Source organism: Lepidochelys olivacea, assembly GCF_965140295.1.
Source record: "Lepidochelys olivacea isolate rLepOli2 genome assembly, chromosome: 15".
NCBI classification, from domain to species: Eukaryota; Metazoa; Chordata; order Testudines; family Cheloniidae; genus Lepidochelys; species Lepidochelys olivacea.
Genome location: NC_140425.1, coordinates 23,756,210 through 23,782,546, shown reverse-complemented (window position 1 = coordinate 23,782,546; position 26,337 = coordinate 23,756,210). Strand labels below are relative to the sequence as shown.

At 41.6% G+C, this 26,337-nt stretch overlaps 1 protein-coding gene across 2 annotated transcripts in view; it reads right to left on the bottom strand.

Moving 5' to 3' along the window:
* The window catches only part of LOC311531629 (transmembrane protein 132D-like), a 386,634-nt gene extending 384,303 nt beyond the window's left edge, over positions 1-2,331 (bottom strand). The window contains exon 1 of one of the 2 annotated variants that reach the window (XM_084649164.1): positions 2,085-2,331. In XM_084649164.1, coding sequence (XP_084505290.1) covers positions 2,085-2,163 — 79 coding nt within the window. In that variant the 5' untranslated portion in view covers positions 2,164-2,331. The remainder of the gene's footprint in view (positions 1-2,084) is intronic. The other variant, XM_084649165.1, reaches the window with a different exon arrangement.
* Between the last annotated feature and the right edge of the window lie 24,006 nt (positions 2,332-26,337).

Sequence of the window (26,337 nt, the reverse complement as noted above, 5' to 3'; positions counted from 1 at the left end):
TTTGCACAGTGTCTTCTAATTCATATTGTAAGTCTCTAGAAACCTCTGGTCTTTCTGATTGTTCGAAGTCACCATAATAAGATCTGAGTCTGTTACTAGATATGAAAATAGCTATGTACCCAGAATATTTTTTCTAAATCACAACACAATACACAGACCCAACAACCATACAACAGCATGTTATCAACTCTAAAATACAAAATAAGCAATACCAATGATTCTAGAAGAACTACTAATATGATCAGGTGTATGTAATTCAAAAGGTACTAGACTTAATGAGACTTCACAGTTTGTATAAAAAACCTCAGGTTGTAGTTTTTGCATTAATATATTTAACAAAATATCCTTACCAAATCCAATTTTCTGCCAGATTTTTATCTTTCAAAATAGTGTGGGGGTGGTTTAATAGTTAAAAATAAAATCTCAGATGTATATTATAATTTCTGATCCAAGCAGCAAACCATCAATTTCAAGCAAATATATTCTGTAGGTCTCTCAAATACACTTTTATTTCAAGGTTGCAATGAGTTTCAATCAAATGCAAACCCGCTGTTAATCCGGCATTAAGGCTGCAAATTGAAATACACCCAAAAAACCAGGAAATCAAAAAGTTAATATTATCACTGCAGTGTTTATTGATTAAAATAAGATATTGCTTGTAGTAAAATACACATTTAGCAGCCTAACTAGAGATCAAAAGCTACGGATTTGTAATGTGAATGAAGTAATCTTAGAGCAAGAACCATAATCTTTCTCTTCCCTGATTTTAGTGGGTTTTCATTTGCAACTTTAAAGTTGCACTCATATAGGGTTTTGCATTTAATGTACTTTGGGTTGTTTTGGGAGTTCTTAAATTTGTTTTAAAAATAGAAGAGGGAAAAGGAAAATCCTTACCTGTGCAACTGTGGAAATACAGAACTGTGGTCTGTGCACAATTTTTTTCTCCAGTCAATAGGTTTTAAACTCATCCAATCTTTAGATACACAAAAAATATTAAGTCTGCCACTATACAATTGCACTATAATCGTGCTGCAACTTTGAAGTGCCACTGGCAATTATGTAACAAAACCCCCTTTTAAAAAATACTTCACTGCACATAGACAAAACTCATTTAAAATATTTTTACCAAAAAATTCCAGGTATAAACTCATATGACCACTATTCCTCACTGAGGACTGGTGGCCTGTAAATTCTAAAGCAGTAACATTCAAGCCAGTTTTTAGATATTCAGGCACAAACAAGTCCTTAATATCTTCCTAGCAGAAAATGTATATCCCCCTGCCCGCCCTTATTTTGATAACTCAAGAATGAATTAAAAGATTTGCTTCATGCATTGAAAAAATAAATTGATCTGTGGGCTGAGACCAAGCATCAGAAGCTTAAGAGTAAAAGGAGAATTTTTGATTGCAAGAAAGTTGCGGGTGGGTAGGGCCGTATGTAACTTGGCCTTGTAAACCTTTTTGTAACTTTATTCCAGGGCAACACAGAGAGAGGCCACTCGCTCAGGAAGGATGTCAAAAAATTCCAATTCAATTCAACATATTGAAATTCTGCAATCACTAGAACTCAGAATAATTAACATCTTCTGGAAATTGTAACCAACCTATATTTTTATTGGAAGGATGGTATTTAGTTAATATCATGTGTCCTACTAAAAGACTATCAGCCTGAGATACACGGGCTTTCACCTGAATTATTACATGGGGCATAAAGCTAGGGAACTTAAACCCAAACTCTGGTACTCCTGAAGAATTTTAAAACCCCAGCTAACTAAAAGCCTTTGTAGTCCACATCAGAGGTTGTCCACCAGCACCGTATACATGAACGCAGATATAGTGGACAGGTCACAAATGGAGATCTGAAAGGATGGGGGATTCTTTAGGTTGGCTTTGACAATTAGCACTCGATTTCTTTTCAGAATGCCTTCTTGTGTTTGCCTAACACAAAGATCCTCCTCCCCTCCAAAAAAACCAAAAACAAAACAAAAAACGTGTCAGCCATAAATCCTACAGAAGAAGCCAATATCCACGGCACCCTGAGAGGCTGCTGTATGTCAGGAAAAGCAGAAAGAAATTGCTCCTTACCTTTGGAAAAAACCGCTGCCAGGCTGAGGAGGGACAGGAGCTGCCACATATTGCTAACCCCAGAAGTGCACATCCTCATGCTCGTGTCTGCAGGGAACTTAGGGGTCTATTTCACACACTTTGTAATCAAACCAAAAGCCAATCAGCTGGAGAGGTTGCATTTTCAGAAAAGGTCACCTGGAGAGCGCAGAAGGCATTTCCTTCGCGGAGACGAATTGTTTCTTCAGTTTCGTTTTTTAACCCTCCCTTCTCCTCCGTCTCCGTCCCCCCCCCCCCCCAGGGCTATTAAAACAAACCCACCCGCCAACAGCCGGCTGCAATACGTTGAGCCCAAACTCTCCCGATTGAGCTAGACCTTCAGTCCTGAGCCCCGATCGCCTAAAAAGTAAACAGCTCCCCCCCCCCCCCCCCCCGCGCACGCATCAAACTAAACACAGCAGCCCTGGAAGCTGCAGGCAAACGACCTCACGCGCTAGCCCAGGGCGCTACCGGGGGACACACACACACTTCCCCTTCCCCGCTTAGCCGGAGACGGGGGGGAGCCTCCCCCGCCACGCTCAGCAGCGCGGCTTGATTGTGTAACCCAGGTCCCCACATCCCTCCGGGGAAGCACGTTCGGCCGCGGCGCGGCAGGAAAGTTTCCCTGGAGGGGGTGAGGCTGATCCGCCCAGACGCCAGCCAGGCACCGCGGCGGGGCGTTAGTTCTCGCTCGCTCTTTGCTCAGTCACTTGTTCAACTCCGCGGGGGACCCCCCCCCGCCCCCGGCCCCACGGCTGGGGAGTCTCCACCGCTCCGGGGAAGGAGCGGCGGCGGCGGAGGGGCAGCTGGAGACTCAAAGGATGCCCCAGAAGTTGGTCTCCACGCGGGATGCAGGCCCCCGGCCCCCCAGCTCCTCCTCCTCTGGTCCCGACCCGCCAAATCCAGGGTGGTTGGGGTTGTTGTTTTTTTTTTAAGCCGGCGAAATAATCCAAGAGGAGGAACCATCAATGCATGCATGCATAAATAAATACAACTCCAAAGAGCCCAGCCTCTCGCTAGACAGCCAGGCTCACCAATCCACGTGCAGAGGGCACCCCCCCGGGTACCCAGACAATCACAGCACCGGGGGGGGGGAGGGCGGAGCGCAGACGGTAGCTTAGAGCCCCCCCAGCAGCAGTCACTAAGCCAGGAGCCTCCTAGGGCATCGCAGGGGCTGGGGAGTGGCTGGCTGGCTGGCAGGCACCGGGGCGAGCCAAGGGAGATTTTATCATCTCAGTCACTGCAGGGAACAAAGAGGTGCATTGCTCCTTCCCCCCCCCCTCCGCGATCTTCTAATGATTGCACTTTAGTGTAGAGAGAAAACGGAAAAGTTGAAAGCTGCCAGAGTTTGGCCCCAGCCCTCCCAAAAGCCTACTGCTTGAACGCAGAACACGTCTAGCGGCTCCTGTTGTACCAAAAAAGCAAAACCCGACTCTGATATAGCCTGTTGCAGAAGCACCACGCACAAAAAATCCAGACTTCGCCTTAAAAATCCAGACTCTGAGGCCCCCACCTGGACCCACAGCACCACAAAAGTCTGCCAGATTTTGGCTCCAGACTCAGTAATTGTCCTTTTGAAATAGGACATAAAGTGTTGCGTCTACTACCACCAAAATCCAGATCCCGGCTGGTACAAGAAACTGCAAAACACTCTAATTTGACAGGTGTATATTACTGTATGTGGTTGAGTTTGGGCTGGTTATATCCCCAGTTTTATCATCTAAATTTGTTATTTATGTGATTCCTCATAGTCCACCAAAATAGCCCAGATCCCAACATCCTATGGTGCATCAGTGATTGGGGAGGGGGGGGGGCGGGAAGGGGGCGGCGATTTCTCAGCTCTCCTGAACACTGTACACATGGCCACTGACACAGCAACAAAATTAGCTATACTTATTCTACATAATTTTAATAATGTGTTAGAAACAATTCTCTGGTCTAAAATGTTCCATAAATTGCTAACTGTACAAATTGTTAAGGCTGGAGCTACATTTTTCCCCTCCCTTTGGTCAAGGATAATAATCAGGTCATTATTTCTTTAGCAGATGGAACAGCAGCAAAATCAAAACACAAAAGCTCAAACTAAAAATATTGTAAGGGCTGGCAGGCTGTGTCTGTTCTGATGGAGTCGGAACTCCATAAAAGATGTATAGCTTTTCTTGTCATATTAAAATCCCCATCACTGTAGCTTTAAAATGGGTCTATCAAAATAAAACTTCTTCTAACCCTGGGACTTGCTATGTTACACTTTCCATTTGTTAAGAAATACATATATGATCAACCATGCAATAGGGAAAGGTTGCATTTCATGTGTGCGCATTTAAAAGTTCATTTTGGTTTTAGAAGTATTACGAGTTTCAGAGAGATTCCCTAAATCCCTGGACTTCAAATGGAAAATACCTCTACAACTGGTATTATAGCTAAAACTGAATTGAACTTTCTAAGTGCATAGGAGGAGCGGTAAATAAGGCTACTGACTATAACATCATCTATATCTATATATAGACATATACCTACCAGGTTGCTCAAGAAGGATGAATTCTTGTAACCAACCATATGGTTGTATGGTAATAGTCTGATTTGAGTGTTCAGTAACAAAACACAGGTGGACCCAGCCAGATTTCAAATGGTGAAATTCAACAGTACTGCAGAAACATGTCCCAGGAAATGCTGGGATCCAGAACATAGGTGCTGGAAGTAGAGGTGCTGGGGTTGCGGCAGTGCCCTCTGGCTTGAAGTGGTTTCCATTACATCCAGGGTTTACAGTTTGGTTCAATGGTTCTCAGCACCCCCCCTATACAAACTGTTCCTGCACCCCTGGATCCAGGTCATGCTGGTGGAGTTGACTATGTAATACATTTAGGCAGTACATGTATTGGAGGAGACGGGGCAATGTCACCAAAATGTGTTGCATCCAGCAGGTTTACAGGTTTACATATTTTTTTAAAATATCATTTTTGCAGCTGTCAGGTACCATAGTGTGTTGGGAGCCAGATTTGTTATTTGTTTGTTTGTTTGTTTGTTTGATTACTTGATTGTGCTATTGTACTGGGGCACGTTCAAGGCCAGATTATTAAAGTGCAGTAGCAGCAGCTAAATACATTCTCCATTTAGTCTGTGGAATCTGGGCCCAAACTGGCAGGTCAAGATTTTTGCAGCACTATTGTACCAGAATGCATCAGGTTCTGGTTTTTTGTTTGTTTGTTTTTTAAATGTGCAACAGAAATGGTGAGATTTGTCATCATTTAGAAAGGGCTGGGGCCAGGATCCTAGTCTTGGTTTGATGTATGTCAATCCACCCTGAGAAATAGAAACCACAAAGGGAACAGAATACAGCAAGGCCTGCCCTGCTCCACCCCCCAAAATGTGGCACATAATAGTCTTTTGCAGGAGGGGAGGGGAAGCTGTGATGGACTTGGAAACTAGTGGATTAACCCTCCTGCCACCGTGTTAGTCTGTATTCGCAAAAAGAAAAGGAGTACTTGTGGCACCTTAGAGACTAAACAATTTATTTGAGCATAAGCTTTCATGAGCTACAGCTCACTTCATCAGATGCATACTGTGGAAAGTGTAGATCTTTTTATATACACACAAAGCATGAAAAAATACCTCCTCCCACCCCACTCTCCTGCTGGTAATAGCTTATCTAAAGTGATCACTCTCCTTACAATGTGTATGATAATCAAGTTGGGCCATTTCCAGCACAAATCCAGGTTTTCTCAACCCCCCCACCCACACCACACACACAAACCCACTCTCCTGCTGGTAATAGCTTATCTAAAGTGACCACTCTCCTTACAATGTGTATGATTATCATCCGATGAAGTGAGCTGTAGCTCACGAAAGCTTATGTTCAGATAAATTGGTTAGTCTCTAAGGTGCCACAAGTACTCCTTTTCTTTTTAGCAGCAGGAGAGTGGGTTTGTGTGTGTGGTGGTGGTGGGGGGGTGAGAAAACCTGGATTTGTGCTGGAAATGGCCCAACTTGATTATCATACACATTGTAAGGAGAGTGATCACTTTAGATAAGCTATTACGAGCAGGAGAATGGGGTGGGGGGAGGTATTTTTTCATGCTTTGTGTGTATATAAAAAGATCTTCTACACTTTCCACAGTATGCATCCGATGAAGTGAGCTGTAGCTCACGAAAGCTTATGCTCAAATAAATTGGTTAGTTTCTAAGGTGCCACAAGTACTCCTTTCCTCCTGCCACCAAATATTTATAGGAATGTGTCTTTGCATATAGCTCTTCTTCCCCCATCTGGTCAGGCAATAACTATAATAAAAGATAGACTGGCAGCAGAACATCCAACATATGCCCTGATATTAAAGAAGCAACTGGGGAGGGGATATAAATTTAATACTACATTATATTTTTGCAAGTTTTCCACCCTTAAAAAAATCTTGGGCAAATTCACCCCTGGTGTAACTACTGAAATCAGATCAATCACACCAGGGATGAATTTTTGTCCCCAGATACATCCATGTAATCCCAGTGAGTTCAATGCAGTTTCAATGGTGGAAATGAGAGCAAGAATTTGGCCCCTAGTTGCTTTGCTAGTCACACACATACCACAGCAGTCCTACAGATCTGGAGTTTAAATAGCCGGAGATGAGGATTCAGATGATTCTTGTTTAAAATGAACCAAAACACTGACAAACAGGTGCTCAACTCTTGAGATCTTCTTTTGGTGAATTTCCACCTAGAATCTAAAATGAAAAAAAAAAAACCCATTCACTGGATGTGTCTCGCCCTATTTGTCAGCCACTGCAGAACCGTCCTCTCTAGTGCTATCCTCTTTACAAATAAATTTAAATGGATTCTTTGCTGTGGGACTAAACTTGTGTTTATTGATGGTTTTTTAACTGTTCTTTTTTTTTCCTCACTCACTCTCTCTCTCTGTTTAAGAAGAGAGATATTTCTGCTCCTTCAACAACTCCCTCTGGCTGTTTCATTTGAATTTTCCAGTGTCAGTGGGGAGTCTGGTGAACTTCCGCAGCCTGTGATGCTTTTTACATGTTTGAGATGATGCTATATGGTAACCAATCAGTTTCAGCTCAGAATTTGGCGTTGGGGAAGAAATAAAAATAATTTTCCACTGGGATCTATTATTTTGCCTGAATGTTTTAAAAATCTTTCTAAAAATATCACCAACGATGAAATGTTGCACATTAACATCACTATTCACAATAGAGCACGCTTTTGGCATTTAACTTCACAGTGCAGATAAGATTGGGATGTTCCGCCACCACCCCAGCTTTTCATTGTCCCATTGAGGTCCCGTCCCAGCTCCAAGTCTCTTTCCTTCTCAAAGCTGCTCTCCCCAGTTTGTCTGTGATTACTTCATAAAGGGTGTGGAGTCATAGGTCTAAATGAGTATTATACCCACTTCACAGATAAGCAAACTGAGTCTGCAATCCTTACATAAACAAAACTCTTCACTGTCTTCAGTGGGGAGATTTGCCCGTGTCAGAACTGCATGAGTGGGCCAAAGGAATCTTTCCAAGGCTATACAGCAGGACCAGGAGTCTGGATTCTAGTTGTGACCATTTCACAATACCCCTTTAACAATACAATCTCTATTTTCTGCAACTAATGCTGTGCTAAGTGACAAGAGCCTTTGCTGGAAGCTGCCCAGGGAGAATTGCATCCATTCATACTATAAGAACTAGTTAGTAAAGAGAAAACATCTTTCTATTTTATAAGCAATATATTATTTTGGCAAGTATGTCTAATCTTCTCCGGGTAATTAACACAACTAATTATGGAGGAAGCACTGCCTCCAGGAAAATACAAGTGAGCATGGAGAGACCTGCCAGGCCTGCATCTCCACGACCTATGGCTTTTGTAAAGCTTCAAAACCGAATAATTTGCTTCCAACAAATTAATAAAAAGAAATCTTCTTTACTCTGAGGCTTCTTGTTTCATTTTCAGTGTGATATATCAACTGGTAAATCTAATCTGCTTTTGGTAATTAACACTAATTGTCCACGCTTTGCTGGTTTGGCTTTTCTAAAGGCAGCAGTTCTCTCTCAATGATGGACTTGATTTGAGGTGCTAGTTTGGGAGACGTCCACTTGGCATCGCAGGATGTTAATACCTGGGAGGTCTGGAAAAGGGCTTTGGATGTTCCCTTTCCCCACCAACATCCCACCCTACTCCCAGCAGCGGAACATTTTGCCCAATAGTGTAGTGGTAATTTTATAAGTGGGGATAAATACATGTGCTGTGAGCCAATAGTGAGCAACTCATTTTTGGGAGCCATTTTGAGTCCTACTCGTGCTTTCTAGAGACCTGGGAGACAGGGGTCTTTTAGCTAAGTTCTTTTTAACTTCATAGCCCTCTTCTCCAGAAACTGGAGACCTTTATCCCTTCCCACTAAATCCCTAGGGTGAAACCCTGGTCCAGTTGAAGTCAGTGGGAGTTTACCATGGACTTCAATAGAGCCAGGATTTGACCTCTGCTGGAAGGTTGTCCAATGTCTTTTCATGGGGGCTTGAAATGGGTAATCTGGCCTTTGTTACCGTATTACAACAGGCACCACACAGAGCAAGGAGACCCGTCTCATCTAGATTCATACATTTTGAGGCCAGACTTCCTAGCAAGTTTGTATACAAGGTTCTATGTCTTGAACAGTGGTGGCAGAGCAGAAAGGGGATTTAAGGGCAAAGAGCGTGGCAGGGAGCACATTGTACTGGGATGCCCACAAAACACTTTCCAATGCTTCATAGATTCCAAAGCTAGAAAGGACCATTTTCAGCTGGTGCGCTGTGACTGCTGCTTCCAATACTGATCATAATGGTTTGGCTGTTACTTTGTGCTCCCATCATTTGTTGATGGTATCCACCTCATGTCTCTCATTTTACACTTTGATTATGAGGCAGGCACTCCCTTTTCATTTTATGTATGTACGGTGCCTCATACAAAGGGTCCCTGATCTAGGACTATGTGGAACTGCAATACAAAGAAGGCTGTCAAAAGCAGAAGGCAGTAGAAAGGAACATATAGTGGAAGAAGCTGCACAGACAGGAGAAAGGTAGGAGTTGCCTTATTATTACTTTGTATTAAGGTCTGGATCCTATTCCCTTTAAAGTCGGAAGGAGTTTAACTATTGACTTCCATGAGAGCAGGATCAAGCACTGAATCTTTGTCCTTTTGTTTTAAACATGATTCTGCCTCATCTGCCATATTCATTTTCTTTCCCCTACATCTTGTTTTGCTTCAAACCACTTCTCTGGTATAAGAAAAGTAGATTTGGTTCAAACTGTAGGCCAGACTAGAATAAAAATCTATTTGACAGCTTGTAATTCTGCTGTCAGTGGTAATACCCGTAGGAATGACTATCTCTTTAATGATCAAAAGCTAACCCTTTAGTGGTGAATAGGATTCCTATAAGGCTACTTTATGTTGCTGGGCTTGCTGTCAGTTCACAATAGCTGGAAAAGTAGAGGATGTCAGTCAGTGGGTTTTTACCCTAGTCTCCTTGTTCCCAAGAAAAATTTATAGAAACAGAGCAGTTAGTTCCAAGAGTTTTAAAGTAGTAAACAAATAATTTTATCAAAACACCACTTGTGCTGTTTTCATCCATGTCAGCATCACTTTAATAGGCAAAACATGTACAAGAGGGCATTTCCTTTGAATTAAACACACACTGATATGCCAATCTCCTTTTTCTGATAGCAGAATTGTAAAACACATATTGCACCTTCATCATGCACTGCTAAGTGCATTGGTTTGTATAGACCAAATCTTGTGAGTTTGTAGGATGTGGGTGTTCAGAGATTTGTAGGATGGACCCTAAATTAGTTATCTAAACCTGGCATGGGAAAATTCAGTCTGGATGGGTAAAAGTTCGGCACGTTCTAAGCAACTGAAAACAAGGTCTTGTAATAGAAAGTGTCAAGCAACTTTAACTATAGGGCGTGCTACCAACTCCAGCTATAATGAAATTAACTCAAAGATGAAAAACATGCATCACCAGAAAATTAATGGCTACAAATGAAATTACATGATCTTGATTAAGATGAACTCTAGTCCCTATGGGCAATAAGTACTACAACTAGCTTGTCATTAGCACAACTAGCACTTGCCAAGTAAAAACAGCTGGAATAGATGTAAGTTGCTGGAATGCATGCAAAGCTTTAACATATAATGATGTCCTCTCTGAAACGTGATTGCATTCTGAATGGTGTAATTTTGAAACTGACAAAGAGTGGGTTTTCGGAGCAGATGACATGATAAAATAGAGATTTTACGCTGAAAATTGTAAGCGGAAATGTGAGACAAATTGAAATGTTACCTTACACTTTCCAACTCACTAACTTTTTTAGGGGGGAAACTTATTTTAATTTTTATTTTGCGGCTGTGGAATTTACTTTGCCCCTGGGTAACTGGTGTGTTCCTTTCATGGTACTTATTTACTTATTTATACATCCAATAAAAAGGAAAATTCTCTCTTTTGTTTTTGTTGCACTATTGACCCTTATTATATGCTGGCATTTTTTCCTCATTTTACAAGAGATGGGACCCAAATCAAAATTCCTAACACCCCAAACTTTTGGGGAGACACAGTAGGCGAGGTGGTGTATTTTATTGGACCAGCTTCTGTGAGTGAGAGAGACAAGCTTTCAAGCTACACAAACTATTGGGGCATTTCCAATCTGAATCCAAATTTTACAGATAGTCTTTATCTTTACACAGGGCTGAACCAATGCCCTCCACCAATACATCCCTAGTAGTAAGGTGTTCAAAAACAATCCAGATCTGCCTTCCTGCTTTGCCCTTGAGCCCATTCTCAGTCCCTTTCACACCAAGCTGCAAATTGGGGTATTTCCACTACTTTTGTTGATCCGTGAACATTTATTCATCATTTAGGTTATCTAGCGTGCCTGTCATGTCCCTGATCTCAGAGGGGAGGAAATACTGAGAAGTATAATGATTTTTGTATAATGGATGAAAGTGACCTCTTCTAAGCTTAACTCACTGGTTATTTCTTATTTGAAAGTGATAAAGGTTATGGAACATGGTAATTAATGATTAAATTATTATCACAATATACTGAGAGTAGGGTCCCAATCCTCAGATACTCTAAATCTGCCTTTCAGGATTAGCTGAACTCTAAAAAAACTGAGGGCCCAATCCTGCAATGCCTCATCCATGGGCACAGGCTGTATTAACTGTCATGCAGTGAGCAGCATGCCTGGTAGTAATCATTTTCAGTACTGGGCTCTAGTTTAGCACAAAATACACAAAGAAATCAGATACAGACAAACAAGAATTCTAGAAGTATGAAAAGAACGCAGTTCTGAGTCGGTTGCGTTCTTTCATAAACTTAGCTTTGTAAACACATATGGTGTCTACTTGTGTGCATACATTAGGCAGGGCCTAAAACTGTTGTGTGCTTTGCAGTGCAAATATTATTAAACTGTAATGCAACAGACTGTTACCATGACAAAAGCAACCACATTGTTCATGCTTCTGTTCACAGTGGAGTTTTACTGACCCCTAGTGCTATGTTTTTTCCACAAAGCTCAGTAAAAACATGTAAGCCTGGGTAGTTCTGGAGGTGTCTTCCAAAGAGTAAACAAGAGTCAGGAACTACCTATGCAGCCACTTGCATTTTGTTTGCCCGAAGGGAGAACAGAGCTCCTGGCCATGGAGCAGTAACACGAACAAAAGGATTTTTACCCATGATAAACATGCTCTTTGCCAGGCCATCAGCAATTGTAAGGAAGACCATATTAAAAAGGCGCAGTCAAGTAATTTCAAATTTTTTGCATGGGAATTGTTATTCTCAGAAGGTGCCAAAAATGGACAGCTTCAGAGACCAAAGTCGTCGTATATCTGCTGAACAGGAAGAAAGTGGACCTCAGCAGTGCTACTGGAAGGGCTACTTCACATGTTTTAGGCTAGTCCCCAAGCCTTCTTGCTCCTTTGTTTTTCTGCTGATACAACTATAATTTCTATAACAGTCGTGCCTACGAACCTCTATCAAAGACCAAAGCCCCATTGGATGGACACTTTTACAGCAAGTAACAGAGAAGACAGTCTTTGCCCTAAAGAACAGAATTTAGCATATAAGCAAAAGTCTCAGCTTGCCTCTTACGGACAAGGAGTAGTTGTTTGTTGGCATCATGGCTGAGAGGCTTAAAGGGACTAGATGGAGCCTAGGAACTCATTTCCATGAGACACCCCCACACTGTTTGGTGCTGTTGGAAAGGGAAGATCTCCCTGGGATTTTTCTACAAAGCAAATGCTAAACTCACTAAGCAAATGGTATTTTGTAGGACAAACAGACATGTTTTCTGTTTCCTTTCCTGGCTCTGCATGAGCAGTTAACAAACAAATGCTCTTCCCAGAGCTATTCAGACATCAATCAAGGATGCTGGTGGACAGATAAAAAAAATATTAAAATGCTACATATCTTGCACTTAACTTAAATTCAAACAAAATAACTCGTTGTCACACTTTATACTAAGGTTCCCTTTATAAAGGGTGAATAAATGATTAATAGATGTGTTAATGAATAGTTAATTATATCAGTGTCCAACAGATCAATTAGTTGCTTATAATCTTCTGTAACACCTGCTAGTGAGATGTTTATAAACATTTATAACACATACTACTCATGTGTCTGTAACATGCTTACAGTGCCTTTTAATAATTTATTAGCCTTTTAGAAACCATCTATAAATAGACCCTTAGTATAAAAGCATGACCAAAAGTGAGTAGTTATACAGGACTAAATTCAGACCTGGTGTAAGCAGTTACAAGGAATTGCATCTTATGTCTGAAGTTGGCCCTTTTTCTTTTCAATAGCATAAACGATAGTAATAGTAATGATGAGAATTGTGTGTACAAAACAAGGGGAACAAAGTCTCCTTTAGAATAAGACAGACTTATGAGGCTTTTACAATTTAAGGGGGAGCAACAAAGACCTTCTAAAAATTAGGTAACTGCTCTGTTTTTGCTTTACTTGTATATGATGTATAGAGCAGGCCTAAAAGGAACACACTCCTTTACCCTTGATATATCAGGTATGTCCATTCCAGACATACCTGGTTTTGCTACAGGATTTGTTGGACATCCCAGAGAGTGTATATGAGCCCTTACACCTAAATTTAAGTGATGGGAGTGGTTAATATTTAGCAAAGGCTTCCCTTCTCCAAAGGGTGAATTAGTTGAAGTTACTAATAAGTGTTACTAATAACAAAACATTTAAACAGTGACAAAAAAAATCCTTCATCCCTTTCATTCTTGTGATGTTGTCCTTTCACTAATTCTCCACAAATCAGAGAGACTTCCAGGCTGGAAAGGACCTGAATCTCTAATGTAAAACGAGCAGGAAAAATAAATATGTACACACAACTTTCAGGCCTTTTGTTATACATCCATAAAGAAGCAGAAAGGGTAAAAGCCATGTTTTGCTTCTTTGTGGGCCATCTTTAAGGTAGGCTGAATTTGAATGCTATAAACCAGCCAGAAGGGGCCATCACCTAAGGCAGCAAAACTTTCCATAAGTGTGTAGCTGGCTGTGGGGCAATACGGGTGGACATCATTATTTGCTAGTTTGCCTTAAGCAGATGAAGCCCTGGAGCCTTCCTTGTGAAAAGCCTCAACATTCTCTCTTTGAATCAGTGAAAGCTTTTTTCCCCTCCAGCATTTGGCCCTTTCTAAAACCTCCTGCAGAGACAGTAGGGAAAAGGAAAACTAGATTAAAATATCTATATCCTCTGAGTGGAAGCTGGACTCTTCAAAAAAAAATTCTCAATGGCTTTTAAAGTATAGGAATTAATTCTCACAACCAATAGTTCTAAATCAAAGTAATCCTCAGACATGTGATTAAAATACTGAAATGTCCCACTCCACAGCTGCGACATGTAAGTAGCTCTGACCCACAGGTTAGGCAAGCCAGGCAGAATCAATTTCTGTTCTTGATTTCTAAGTATCTCTCTGGTAACTATAGTGTTTGTTTTTCTATCGAGCCTTAAAATCCCAACTGCAGCGCCGGGCAAACACAGTCAGGAAAATGTGTTGTCAGGAACACAGGACACATATGGCGTTTGCAAAGTCTTTCTGTTCCCTCTGCTGGCTTTGTCCTGGACTGATGGATTCTCCAGGCTGAGAACTAATGGAACCAGAAGGGAGAGCTGGAGGAACAGAGCATGCACACAGATACACAGCTGTAGTGCAGCAGCTGTGAGCACCCCTGGAATCGATGGAAGTCTTGCCATTGACTCCAGTGGGAACAGCATACGTCTCTACATTTGGAAGTTCATTTGTTTTGCTTTTTATTATCATACTCTAAATTTCTGAATAATGTATATTCTCCCTTAGATATGTCTTTACTTTGGGTGTTTCTATTGTGCCCACTGCCAAAGTATTTATATACCACAGGATTTTATGGGGACATACACAAACTTTGGTCTTATTAAGTGGGACAAGAGTCTTTCTGCAGTGGTTCAGAATGTTATGTGAGCACATTCTGGGTATGAAGAAAGGGGGGACCTTCCCCTGGCAATAGGGAACAGAGCCTTTCACCATTTAGGTCTAAATCCAATCCAGCTCAGTGACTGAGAGCTGTTTTTCTTTGGTGGCTATTTGGTGGTCTACATGAAATGAGTTTGGTGTGCTCAGTGCACTTGGAAGCAGCACGCTCATTGTGAGCATCAGAAGAGAAGACAAAGACTGACCAGGCATGGAGACTGAACTCATCAATGGTTCCTCCAAATCGGGGGTCAAGGCACTTCAGTAGGGCATCATGGAGGAAGCTTGTGCTCCTGCCTCTGCTGAACATTTTCTGTGGACCAGTTACAAATTTCATTTTCTCTGGCTGTTAGGGTGACACCTTTCATGAGCTCTAAAGCTCATACACGTGGGGGGAGAGAAGGAGAAATGCTATACAGGTACATGGAAGGTTTCAGAGACAGGATAGTGTAGTGCTAAGCGATGACAGTATGGATAAACCATGCCCCTATGATTAGGGCCCTACCATGTCACGGACCATGAAATCTGGTCTGCCCCATGAATTCTGGCTATTGTAGTGGGGTCATGGTATTGACACCCTTACTTCTGCACTGCCTTCAGAGCTGGGTGGTGGGAGAGCAATGGCTGCTGGTCAGGCACCCAGCTCTGAAGGCAGCGCCACTGCCAGCAGCAGCCCAAAAGTAAAGGAGGCAATACCATACCATGCCACCCTCACTTCCATGCTGCTGCTGGCTCTGAAGGAGGCGCAGAACTAAGGGTGGCAATACTACGACCTCCCTTCAGTAGCCTTGCAAAACTCCCCCCACGACTCCCTTTGGGTCAGACCCCCAGGGTTACAATACCGTGAAATTTCAGATTTAAATATCTAAAACCGTGAAATTTAAGATTTTTTAAATCCTCTGACCATGAAATTTATCAAAATGGACCATGAATATGGTAGGGCCCTATGCATAAGTTATACCACACATATCTTTTGGGCCTGATTCTGATCACATGTGTGGTGTAACTCCATTCAAGCCACTCCTGATTTACATGGAAGAGTATAAGATCAGAAGCTGGTTCATTGTTTTTGTTGAGAGTTCCCTTGTTTACTTAGGCTGAGACTTTCAAAGCCTAATGGGCCGTGGGTGTTCAGATCCCCAAGGTGGTTTTGAAAATCTCCCCCTTACCACCTTTTTAAGGAAAATATATGACATGATGCAGAAGTTGTGCGTGGAACCTTCTGCCATGTAAACCTCTGCTCATTCCCCACTATACACTTTTCCCTCCATGTACATGCAGCTTAGATTTCATCATGCAATTTTAGGGCCTGATATGTAACAATTAGGGATGTGCAAACTCAATACAAAACTGGACAAACAATAATACTCTGTAACTTAGAGGAGCTTTCATCCAAGGATCCCACAGAACATTTGAACTACTAATTAAGCCCCATGGCATCCTGGGAGGAATGTTTTATTGCACATATCCACAGGTGGAGAGAGTGAGGCACAGAAAGTTTGAGGAAAAATGTTTGCATGTGCACTGTAATTTTGCCTAATTTTCTGCTCAACATTGGCCACCCAGGTGCCTCACATTCAGATGTTCAGAGCACCCAAAACTCCATTTGAAGCCTCTGGATCCTGCAGATACTCAGCACCTCTGAAAATCAGGTCACAGGCGTGTCAGAATGGGCACCCAAAACCAATGCACCCAAAATTAGAGGACACATTTGAAAAGTGACTTTGCCATGAGTAGTCAGCAATGGAACTGGAAATAGAAGCTAGAATTCTGACTCCCAGTCCTCTGTTCTGACAACTCTCAGATTAACCTCTGTTCTCTCCTGGAAAGTGCCAATATCAGCAATATTACCATCAGAATTCACTCGTGGCAGCTGCTGCTGCCCTGATTCAGCACATCGCCACTGCGGCTTCTGATGGCAGGTCTCCTGTGGAACCCACAACAGGAACTAAGAACTCCTCTGTCTCACCAGAAACCCTGAGGGCAGGCAGACGAGGTATTATTACTACCACCTGCCTCCCTTGAGCAAATCTCCCCCAGTCCTGGAGGTGGGGATTAGCACAAAGAGTCTAAGTTACACCTCCCTGAAGGTGAAGCTAACCCTTGTGCAGAGGGACAGCAAAAGGCCAAATTTCACCCTTCATGAGCAGTAGCAACTCAGTTACCAGGAGGAGATAACAAGACCTAGAATACAAGAGATTGGTAATCCCTATCAAAGTGAGCTGATTAATAGGAAAATTAAAAGAAGATGGTTGATTAGATAATAGTTGTACTAATATCACCTAGAAAATACTCATTCAGGGATCTTATTGTTTCCAAATAGCCACAAGGAGAAATGAAACAAACCTAGGGACAGGGGTAGAGATAAATGTTGAACACGTTTCAGTTACAGTCAGTCACGCTCAATTTTTTTTTTCTTTTTAATACAACACTCCTCTTTTCTTATCACAGATGGGAGAACATATGGCAGAAAGTCTTTACAGTGTGTCTGGAACAGCTTCCAAATTGTAATAGATTTCACATCTAAAGTCTGGAATTAGTGTATCGGAGAAAGCCACCAAAGATGTTTTTAATGTTTTAACCTATTTGCCATAAACGTTGGCTGCTTTCATAGTTGAGGATGGTGGTGGAGGAGGACGTCTGTGTGTCGAGGAGTGGTAGAAGGCAGGAGGACTATATTAGCTCAGTGAATGGGCAAAAAGAGAACAAGAAACCTTGAAAGTAATGTTCTGCCAAATGGAGATAAAACTACGTGCAAAACTGGAAAGCTGGAGAAGTGGAACCTTCAATGAAGTTACAGTAGCGGAGTTGAAAAGAAAGGTAAATGGCCTCAGGATAAGGTGTAGATGTGGAGTCCTTGTTCTGGGTGATTTGAATCTAACCCAGGTTTACACAGACCATCTTATGGTGCTACATGAAATGAGCTGGCGGGTGTTGGTCCAGTTCACTGCAGACAGGTATCCAAGGCTGCCACTGTTGCTAATGAGCAGTAACCATCCCCACAATTGGCAGAGCCTGTCTGTTTGCTGTATCTAATTTGTGAACAAAAATAGTACTGCACACTGGCAATTTACTATAGCCAGCCGGGGGGAAATCCATGCTGCCCTTCCCTCACACAGTCCGGTGGAACAAGTGACATGCTGTGTACATGTTGTGGAGGGGCAGAAGGACTTGGGGAGGTATACCAGGGAGGAGTGTGACCCTTTGTGATTGACCGGGTGCTAATTACCTGCCTCTACATTGTGGTATTTTTCAGGAGTCAATGGAGTGAAGGATTTCCCAACAGTACTACCATCAGTTCTGCTGCACCAGTGGGGAGCCTCACTGTATAACAAAGCTCTAGTGGCTGGTGGAATTTTTACCACTTTGTTAATTAAGTTACTTGTCACCAATTGGCTACTGGCACTTGTAACTTTTTCCTCCCTTTTTGTTAACAGCAACAACAAAAAGGAAGAATTTGTTTAGGTTGAACAAATGAAACTTAAAGTTCTGCAAATTGATACCTTGACTATTATTTGCTTTCTCCACTATATTTAGGGGGAAATTTTCAATATTTGCTCTTTTTTTCCCCATTGGAAAACTTGAAATGAAATATTTAATTTCTGGTCAATCATAATGGAAATATTTCAGTTAGTTAAACCAAGCTGATAGGTGCCCTCTGGTGCATCATGGGAGATGTAGTCCAGACAGAAAGCCCAGCCCATACCGGAGAATGCGAGCAAGAGGTACCTAAACTTCAGCTTCCCTGAGGCAGCTGAGGAGAATACAAATTAATGATGAACTGACCTCCTCCCCACCCCCAATTCTTTAATTTCAGCTGGACAAAACAAAGTGGCTTAATTTAGGCTGACATGATACCAAATATTTTGTTTAGATTTTCCCAGTGGGAAAAACAAATATTAAGCAAAATCAAAATTCTTCTGCACAAAATTTCTATTTTTAGGAAACTGCATTTTCTAAAAAAAATTTTTTTAAATTGCTGACTAGTCCTACTGTACATCATTCAACAGATGTCTTAGTACAGATAATTTGCTTTCCAGGTGATTAGTGGCTTTCCCAGTATCATCCCATGGGCCAGTCAGTGCTCTGCTTTTTCCTACTGGGATGTCTTTGTAGGGGAATTTGGGCCCCGGGGTATTGCATTTCCAGTCATTGGGCTAGGCAAAGCTAGTGTTATTGCATCCTTGAATATTTTTTCCCCTAGGTTAGGCCTGTGCTATCATGAGCTGCCCTGCCACTCAAGCTATTATCGTGCTTTTACAAACAGAGGGTTTGAAAGCTGTATCATTTTCTTTCTCTTCTCACTACATGCAACAATAAATGAGGATTACAATTTTATTCTCATTAAAGGGTTCTGGGCGATAACAGACTGAAAGGGATCTTTGAGTAATTTAGTCACCAAACCCTGAAGAGTAAATTTATTTACTTTGACATATAGAACAGCACCTATCCAAAACTGTAGCCTATCCATTATCTCTCCAGTTACACCCTGCATAAAATGAGTAATGGGTGCACTGCATCTGTGCCCTGTTCACTAATGTGTGCACTTAAACTTTCAGAATTGTGGCATTATATTAAACATCATTTCAGGCTCTGAGAGTCTGCATTGATTACACTGAGGTAAAAGCACCCTGAGTATAAGGAAAATACATAGCGGAGAAGAATTGAGCATTGACATCTTCTGCACTAGCTGTGCCCCAGTAGGGAGAGTCATCGCTGATGGAAACTGCTTGAGAGATCCACTGAATCAGTGCATCTCTGGTACGTCATGGCCTTGCCCCTGCCTCAGCAGCCCAGCCTCTTGTGGGCCATGTCAGTGGCTCCAGGCTTGTGCTGCTATGACAGATGACCACCATCACATGTGGGGCGTTTCTGCTGCCAAGGATCCACAACCCAGGTTCTATGAGCATATAGTGAACCTCACCTTTAGTCTACAGGTCCCTTGGCTCCTGGAATGTCCTTTCAACAGAAGCTGAATGGCTTGTCCTGAAATGCCCACTTCATGCTGATGTGTGGGGTATTAACTCCCTGGAAAAGCCCAGTAAAGCTGTACCCTGGGCACAAAAACCACAGTTAAACTCACAAAACACCTACTCAACTGAATTTAAATAGCTGTAAATGTGATGGGTCCAATTCTATGCTCAGAGACATAAGCAAAACACCTATTGAGGGCAGATTTTCAGGTCACGGAGCACCAAAGTGAAAGGGACATTAATGGCTAGCTTTTCCTGGGGTTACTGTGTAGATACAAACACCTTCAGCAGAGTCAATAGCCCCAGGAAATGTGCTGTGTGTTGGTCATTATTATGATATGCACTTAGTAATAATGCTTTCTGCTTTTTTGGCATCTTCCATCTACGACTGCTTTACAAACATGAATTAATTCTCTTTACCACACCCTAAAAGGGAGGGAAATATTCTTTAAAAAGACAGGGAAACGGAGGAAACTGAGCAAGACTAAACCAAAAACACAGAGTGTTTGGAATAGAAATTAGATATTCAGGTACCTCGCGTTGTGGTTTAACAGCAAAACTATTGAGTTACTTTTCCCCCTTCGCATGTAGCTTTAGATGCCTGAAAATGGGATGCACGGACCTTGTTGGAACACCTTCCCCCTCCGCCACCCCCCTTTTCTCCCCAAACAAAACTCCAGCAAAATCAACCCAGTTTCACAGAGCATTTTAATTTTGATAAAAGAAAAGGAGTACTTGTGGCACCTTAGAGACTAACCAATTTATTTGAGCATAAGCTTTTGTGAGCTACAGCTCACTCCATCAGATGCATCTCACGAAAGCTTATGCTCAAATAAATTTGTTAGTCTCTAAGGTGCCGCAAGTACTCCTTTTCTTTTTGCGAATACAGACTAACACGGCTGCTACTCTGAAACCTTTAATTTTGATGGAACTGTATGTTCGGATAAAGAACCATCAGAGTTTCTCCAACTAGCTCGAATACCCAGACAACTTCTGTAACTAGGCAATGTCAACTGAGGCAAGAATGCATATGGATGGGGAAAATGGCAACACCAAAATATGGCAAGAGGTAAAATTTTCAAAAGCACCTTAATGACTCAGGCACTAAGTCCCTTTAAAAGTCACTAGGCACTTTGGGAAAATGTACCGTGGGCATTTTGTATGCAGTGTTGCTGTAGCCACGTTGGTCCCAGACCTGAAGAAGAGCTCTGTGTAGGCTCAAAAGCTTCTCTCTCTCACCGACAGAAGTTGGTCTAATAAAAGATATTACCTCACCCTCCTTGTCTCTCTAATACTGTAGATATTCTGTCAAAGCTTAAGTATGGTAATGTTATCTAATGATTAGCCAGAGGATAAGGAATCTGGACTCCTAGACTGTATTCCTGGCTCTGCCCCGACTGGCAGTGTGATCACAGATAAGACAACTAACCTTTTTTTAAAAAAACAGTCTGTAAAATGGGCTTAACTACCTGTCAGGTGTCTGGCAAGTCTAAATCAATTAATATTGACAGAGTGTTCTAAGATATTAAGTTGAAATGAGTTACAGAATATAAAGGTAGCATATTATTACTTCTAATTAACACAATACTATTAGAAATTCACCAGTCTAGTTCCTTATAATCATAATATTACAAATGAATATGAGAAATGTTACAGATGAAGACAAGCAATTAAAAACATCATTTCACAGTCTGGAGCATTTCTTGGTGTTAAACCCAACAATTCCTGCAAGATTAATCTAAATTTCAAGTACTGCCAGAAACACGGCTGATTCAGACTTCTCTTTGCATAGCCAAGAGGACACTAGCTTCCCTCTTTCAAATAAATCTTAATCTCTACTCCTCAAGACAGGCCACTTAATTTAGGGCTCTGCCCCTGCATTTCTTACTCTCCACCAAAATCAAGTCAGGAGTTGGGGTAAGCAAGGAATGCAGGATGAAGCCCTTAGATTTGACTCTTTAAAGACATTCATACAGTTGGTTCCTAGGGAAGGTCTCTATCCTGCAGCCACTTATGTAACTGCTTAGCTTTACTGCCATAAGTAGCCCCCATTGATTGCAAAGCTAAGCACATGGGTAAGTGTTTGCAGAATCAGGGCCTAAGTCTGTAGCTGCAGCTCAGTTCTGATCCCTATTTTTCAATGTAAATCATTCCATGAGTCTCTCGTGATGGGATTTACTACTATGTTTATTTTAGAAAAGCAGAGAGTTGCCTTTGTGAGGAGTGAATGGAATTCCAGAAATCAAATACATGTTACTACATTGACTTTAGCCAGTGTAGTGGAAGGCTGATGTATTTCATTATAGTGGCACTACCCAACTTATCTAAAGCCACTGCCAATTGCATAGAAGGGATTATGATGATTTGTAATTAATACTTTGGGGATTTTCAGGAATCCGCTAAAAAGACTTAAAATAAGTGACTTAGGCTTGGCTTAGCAGTTCTGTGAATAGAGCCCTGGGGAGTATTACACAGGAGACTAGGGTTTGGGAACAAACCCTCCTTTGCTTTGTCAGCAAGGTCAATAGGAATGCCCTCTGCCTTCAGGACAGGCAACATATATCAGGCTGTAGCAAATCTCATTTTGGAGAGCAATTGTTCAGCATCATTGGAGAGTATAATATTCGCACTACTGTCTGACTTGAACAACACTGATGTGCTAACAGAGTGCCATTGACAGACCCAGTTGCCAGAAGTGCTAGGCTCCTATTGACTCCTTCTGGAGTTCTGGTTGCCAGCCCCCCCCCCTTCAAATTGGGTCTTTAAATACAACAGGGAAAAACTAATACACTTACAAATGAACACGTGTGTAACCAGGTAGGTAGGCTGATCCTTTATCATTCCCTTAAAGAGCTATGAAGCATTCTGTCTTGATCACAACCCCACACAGCTGGCTGCCAATAGAGGTAGTCTGGGGTTATAGCCTAGCAGTAGCTTGAGAGTAGTTTCGTGGAGTACTACCCTTAGCAGAGTGTAACTGGGAGTAGCTGAGCCTAGTCAAACAGGTCATTAGTCACAACTGAGCATAGTAAGTAAGGTGCAGGTAATCAGGTGCAGATGAACCTGGTTAATCAGTGAAGTAGGCAGCAACAGCTGAGCCTAGTTAGAAAAAACATTGGGAGTTTCCTGACTAGAAGGCAGAAGATCGAGTTCTTGAGCTTTCAGAAATACTATGGAGTGAAGACTGCTAAACTGTAGGGAGATTATGTGGTTAGAGGTGCTTTTAGCTGCACTACCTCCTGCTTGAGCTCACAATTGGGCTGGAGAGAGAACACATGTGGTAATAACTTTGTAGCCCAGTGGTTAGGGTACCCACATAGGAGATGCTGGGTCCAGTCCCCCCGCTCCAAACATGCTTTCATTATTTAGCCACAGTGGAACAGCTTCAATAGGAGAGATGGTGGTAACCCCACATCAGAATATCCCCTAACTCAGTGGTTGCAGACTCTCCTGAAAGGTGGGAGGCCCCTCTGTTCAAATCCTTTCTCCTCCTGTGGCAGAGAGAGAGGATTTGAATCTGGGTCTCCTGCATCCCAGTTGAGTGCTGTAACTGTTCAGCTAAATGTTACAATGGGGGCTTTTCCTCCAGCTATTTTGTGTGGAGTGAGGCAGGCTCCTAACTCATTCCCTCAAGAAGCAGGTTAAGCACCTAAGTCACCTGATTCCAGCCAGGAGACAGGCTCCTGTTCATGAATTATTTTTTTTTAAATGTGCCACTGATTAAATTTTATTTGGTTCACTAACTGAAGGAATTCACTACATTAGTAATCAGCCATTATCCTCGTTTGTCGGGGGGTGTGGGCTGCGGATAATGAAAATACAAAAGATACATAATTCGTAGAAAGTGTTCTTCTGTCTTAGAAACAGTCAGGGTTTCCCAGTCACACAGTGTTGTTCTACAGTGTCCATCTGAGGATTTTCAGGATGGTAAATCCTTCATCAAAATTCATCTCTAATGCTGAAATGTGGAAGGTCCTCCAGTTTAAAGTTCTGATTGGGGCTGCCATCCTTATTCAGAATTCTTTTGAGAAGTGTTTGTTAGGCAGATCTAGGTGCCTCCCTGTAGCCTGGAGTTAGGTGCCTATTTCCAAGAGAGCAGCAGGGCTGAGAACACACCCCTGTGATCAGCATCTCCCATTGGCTAGCATAGGTAACTCCCAGCCTAGTGTCCTGACTTTGTGGCTCACTTCCTTAAGTGCCTGTCACTCCCTAGTTGTTATATAAGGAGCCTAGGCACCTCAATCAGCTTTATAGATTGCAGTGTTGTTCCTATGATTTTCTGAGCACCTAAAAGTTAGGTATCATGATACTCAGTGTTGCAACACCTAAGTCCCTTAGTGGATCCCACCCCTACTATCTAGATTTTGTCACTTGGAAAATTTTAACTCTGACTTGACCTGGCACAGGTCCTGTGGTTCTGTTTCCACATCACAAGAGTAATTCCATCATAGAAAAGGTGAGGAAAACAAACTCGTTTGTTGTATAATGATGTGGCTCTGGTACGTTTTGTATATATGTGTGATAATCCATACAGTATTGGACCATGATGACCCTTAAACAAAATATTATAGTTGATAAACCATGGTATAAATTTCAAAACATTATATATTTCTATATATTTACATTAACTTTACATGATTCTTCACCACTATGTATTATCACCCACAGCAATTACATCTTTGCTTCCAGTGAAAGCTGTTAGAGTCAGCATTTGCAACCTCAGATGACTCCCAAGTGTAAGGGGAATCTGTTTTCTCTATGGTGACTGCTAGTAAAAGCTGATTCTGTGATGGGAACCACTGTTCTTGAAAGGTGGAAAAGCAAAAAAAAAAAAAAAAATCCTTAGCAGTGGGGAAGCCCAAACAAACAAAATATGTGGTGCTGTTGGAAATATTTATACTATTACTCCTTCATGCATTCTCTATAAACATGGTACATCTAGACAGATGGATTTACAGCACATCAGTGATGGGAATCAAGCAATGTAAAATCCAGGTGAGTTATCCACAAGAGGGAAAATCATAAGATGTCCCTTGGTTAGGGCTGCCCATGTAAAACTTGCTAGTAGCTTGGTTTTGCTCTGGTAGTAGCAATACAGCCTATTCTTAATTCATGAAAATACAATATGTACCACATCACCTGGCAATACATATTCCCCCTCACCGAAGTATGCCTTTTGGAAGAGCATGGGGCAAAGGAGCTCGCTTGTTAAAGCAAAGTTCCTATTATGCAGTGGGAGTCTAACACAGATATGAGAGGATTAAATATTAAACCAGAGTGCTCTGATCACAAGAGTGCACAATATGTCACGTAAGTAGACTTGGAAGGATTAGATTATTATCAGCAAATGTTGGTAAACATCCCTCCTACAAACCGACAAAAAATATTTCCATTAATGATAATCAAAATGTACGGATAGGCAAAGTAAAATGAAGTACTACTTGAGTTTGATTTAAAGAGGTTTACTTTGTATAGTTTTACTTGTGGTGTTGACAATTTGTGTTTTAACCGCTATCAAGCGTTACCTTTTTGAAGATCAAAATCTAGTGCAATTAAATTATTATTGTCTGACAGCCGCCCTCACATCATTTCCCTCAACTGTGAAAATTTAAATCAATTAAAAATGGGAAAAAATGCTTAAAACCCAATTTTGTGAACTGTGAAAATTTAAAATCAATAGAAAAAAATGCTTAAAAGCAAGCTATATTATCCCTCAAGATTATAAAAATCGAATTCTGCCGAAGCCCATGCTTAAACAATGTAATATTTTGTTTTCTTAAAGTCACTGCAGCTAATGATGGAAATGAAAGTTGCTGCAGTCCTGGATAAAGTGGATTATTATCCTGCCTCAAAAATGAAATAAAATAAAGATACTATAAATAATTAACATACAAATCTGCCCTCTCTAGTTGCAGAGCTGAAAATATAGGCACTATTTGTCATTTAAGGACACAAATGACATGCGACATGCACATTAAGCAGCTAAGCCATACGATTAAGTGAATGCCGTTCATAAATAATTTAAATGGCTTTGCCTGATGTGTTAGATAAACAACACTTGCACTTTACCAACACTATAAGAATTTCAGAACCTTCATATTAGCAAGAGGAAAATGTATCACTACACAAAGGGAGGGGGGATTTTCACTAGACTGGGACTCTGAAGATCTGGGAGTTCAATTCCTGGCTCTGCTGTAGACTCCCTAGGTGACCTTAGGCAAGTCACTTAAATTCTTCATGCTGCGGTACTCGGTCTGTAATGCATTCTTTTTTTCTAGGGGTACTATGAGGATAATTTCCTGAATGTTTGCAAAGTGCTCAGATACTGTGGTGATGCGGGACATATAAGAACCTGTATGCATTTTTAATAACAGATGGATGAAAAGGAAAGAAGGGAAAACTAAGGGAAAGTGGAGTTCAGGAGAGCTGGCAGTTTCCCCAAGGAGACAATATTAAAGGCACACTGCAAACTATCCTGTGGTGAAGGAAAGATAGTAAGAGGCCACCATAGCTCCATCAGGAGCTCTTTAATGACCTGAAAATCAAAAAGGAATCCTATAAAAAATGGAAACATCGATGAATTGCTTAGGAGGAGTACAAAAGAAGAGCACAACCATGTAAGGACAAAATCAGAAAGGCTAAGGCACAAAATGATTTACAACTCGCAAGGGATATAAAAGGCAATAAGAATAGGTTGTTTAAATATATTGGAGCAAGGGAAGTATAGGTCCTCTGCTTAGCTGGGAAGGAGAGCTAATAATTGAGGACACCAAGAA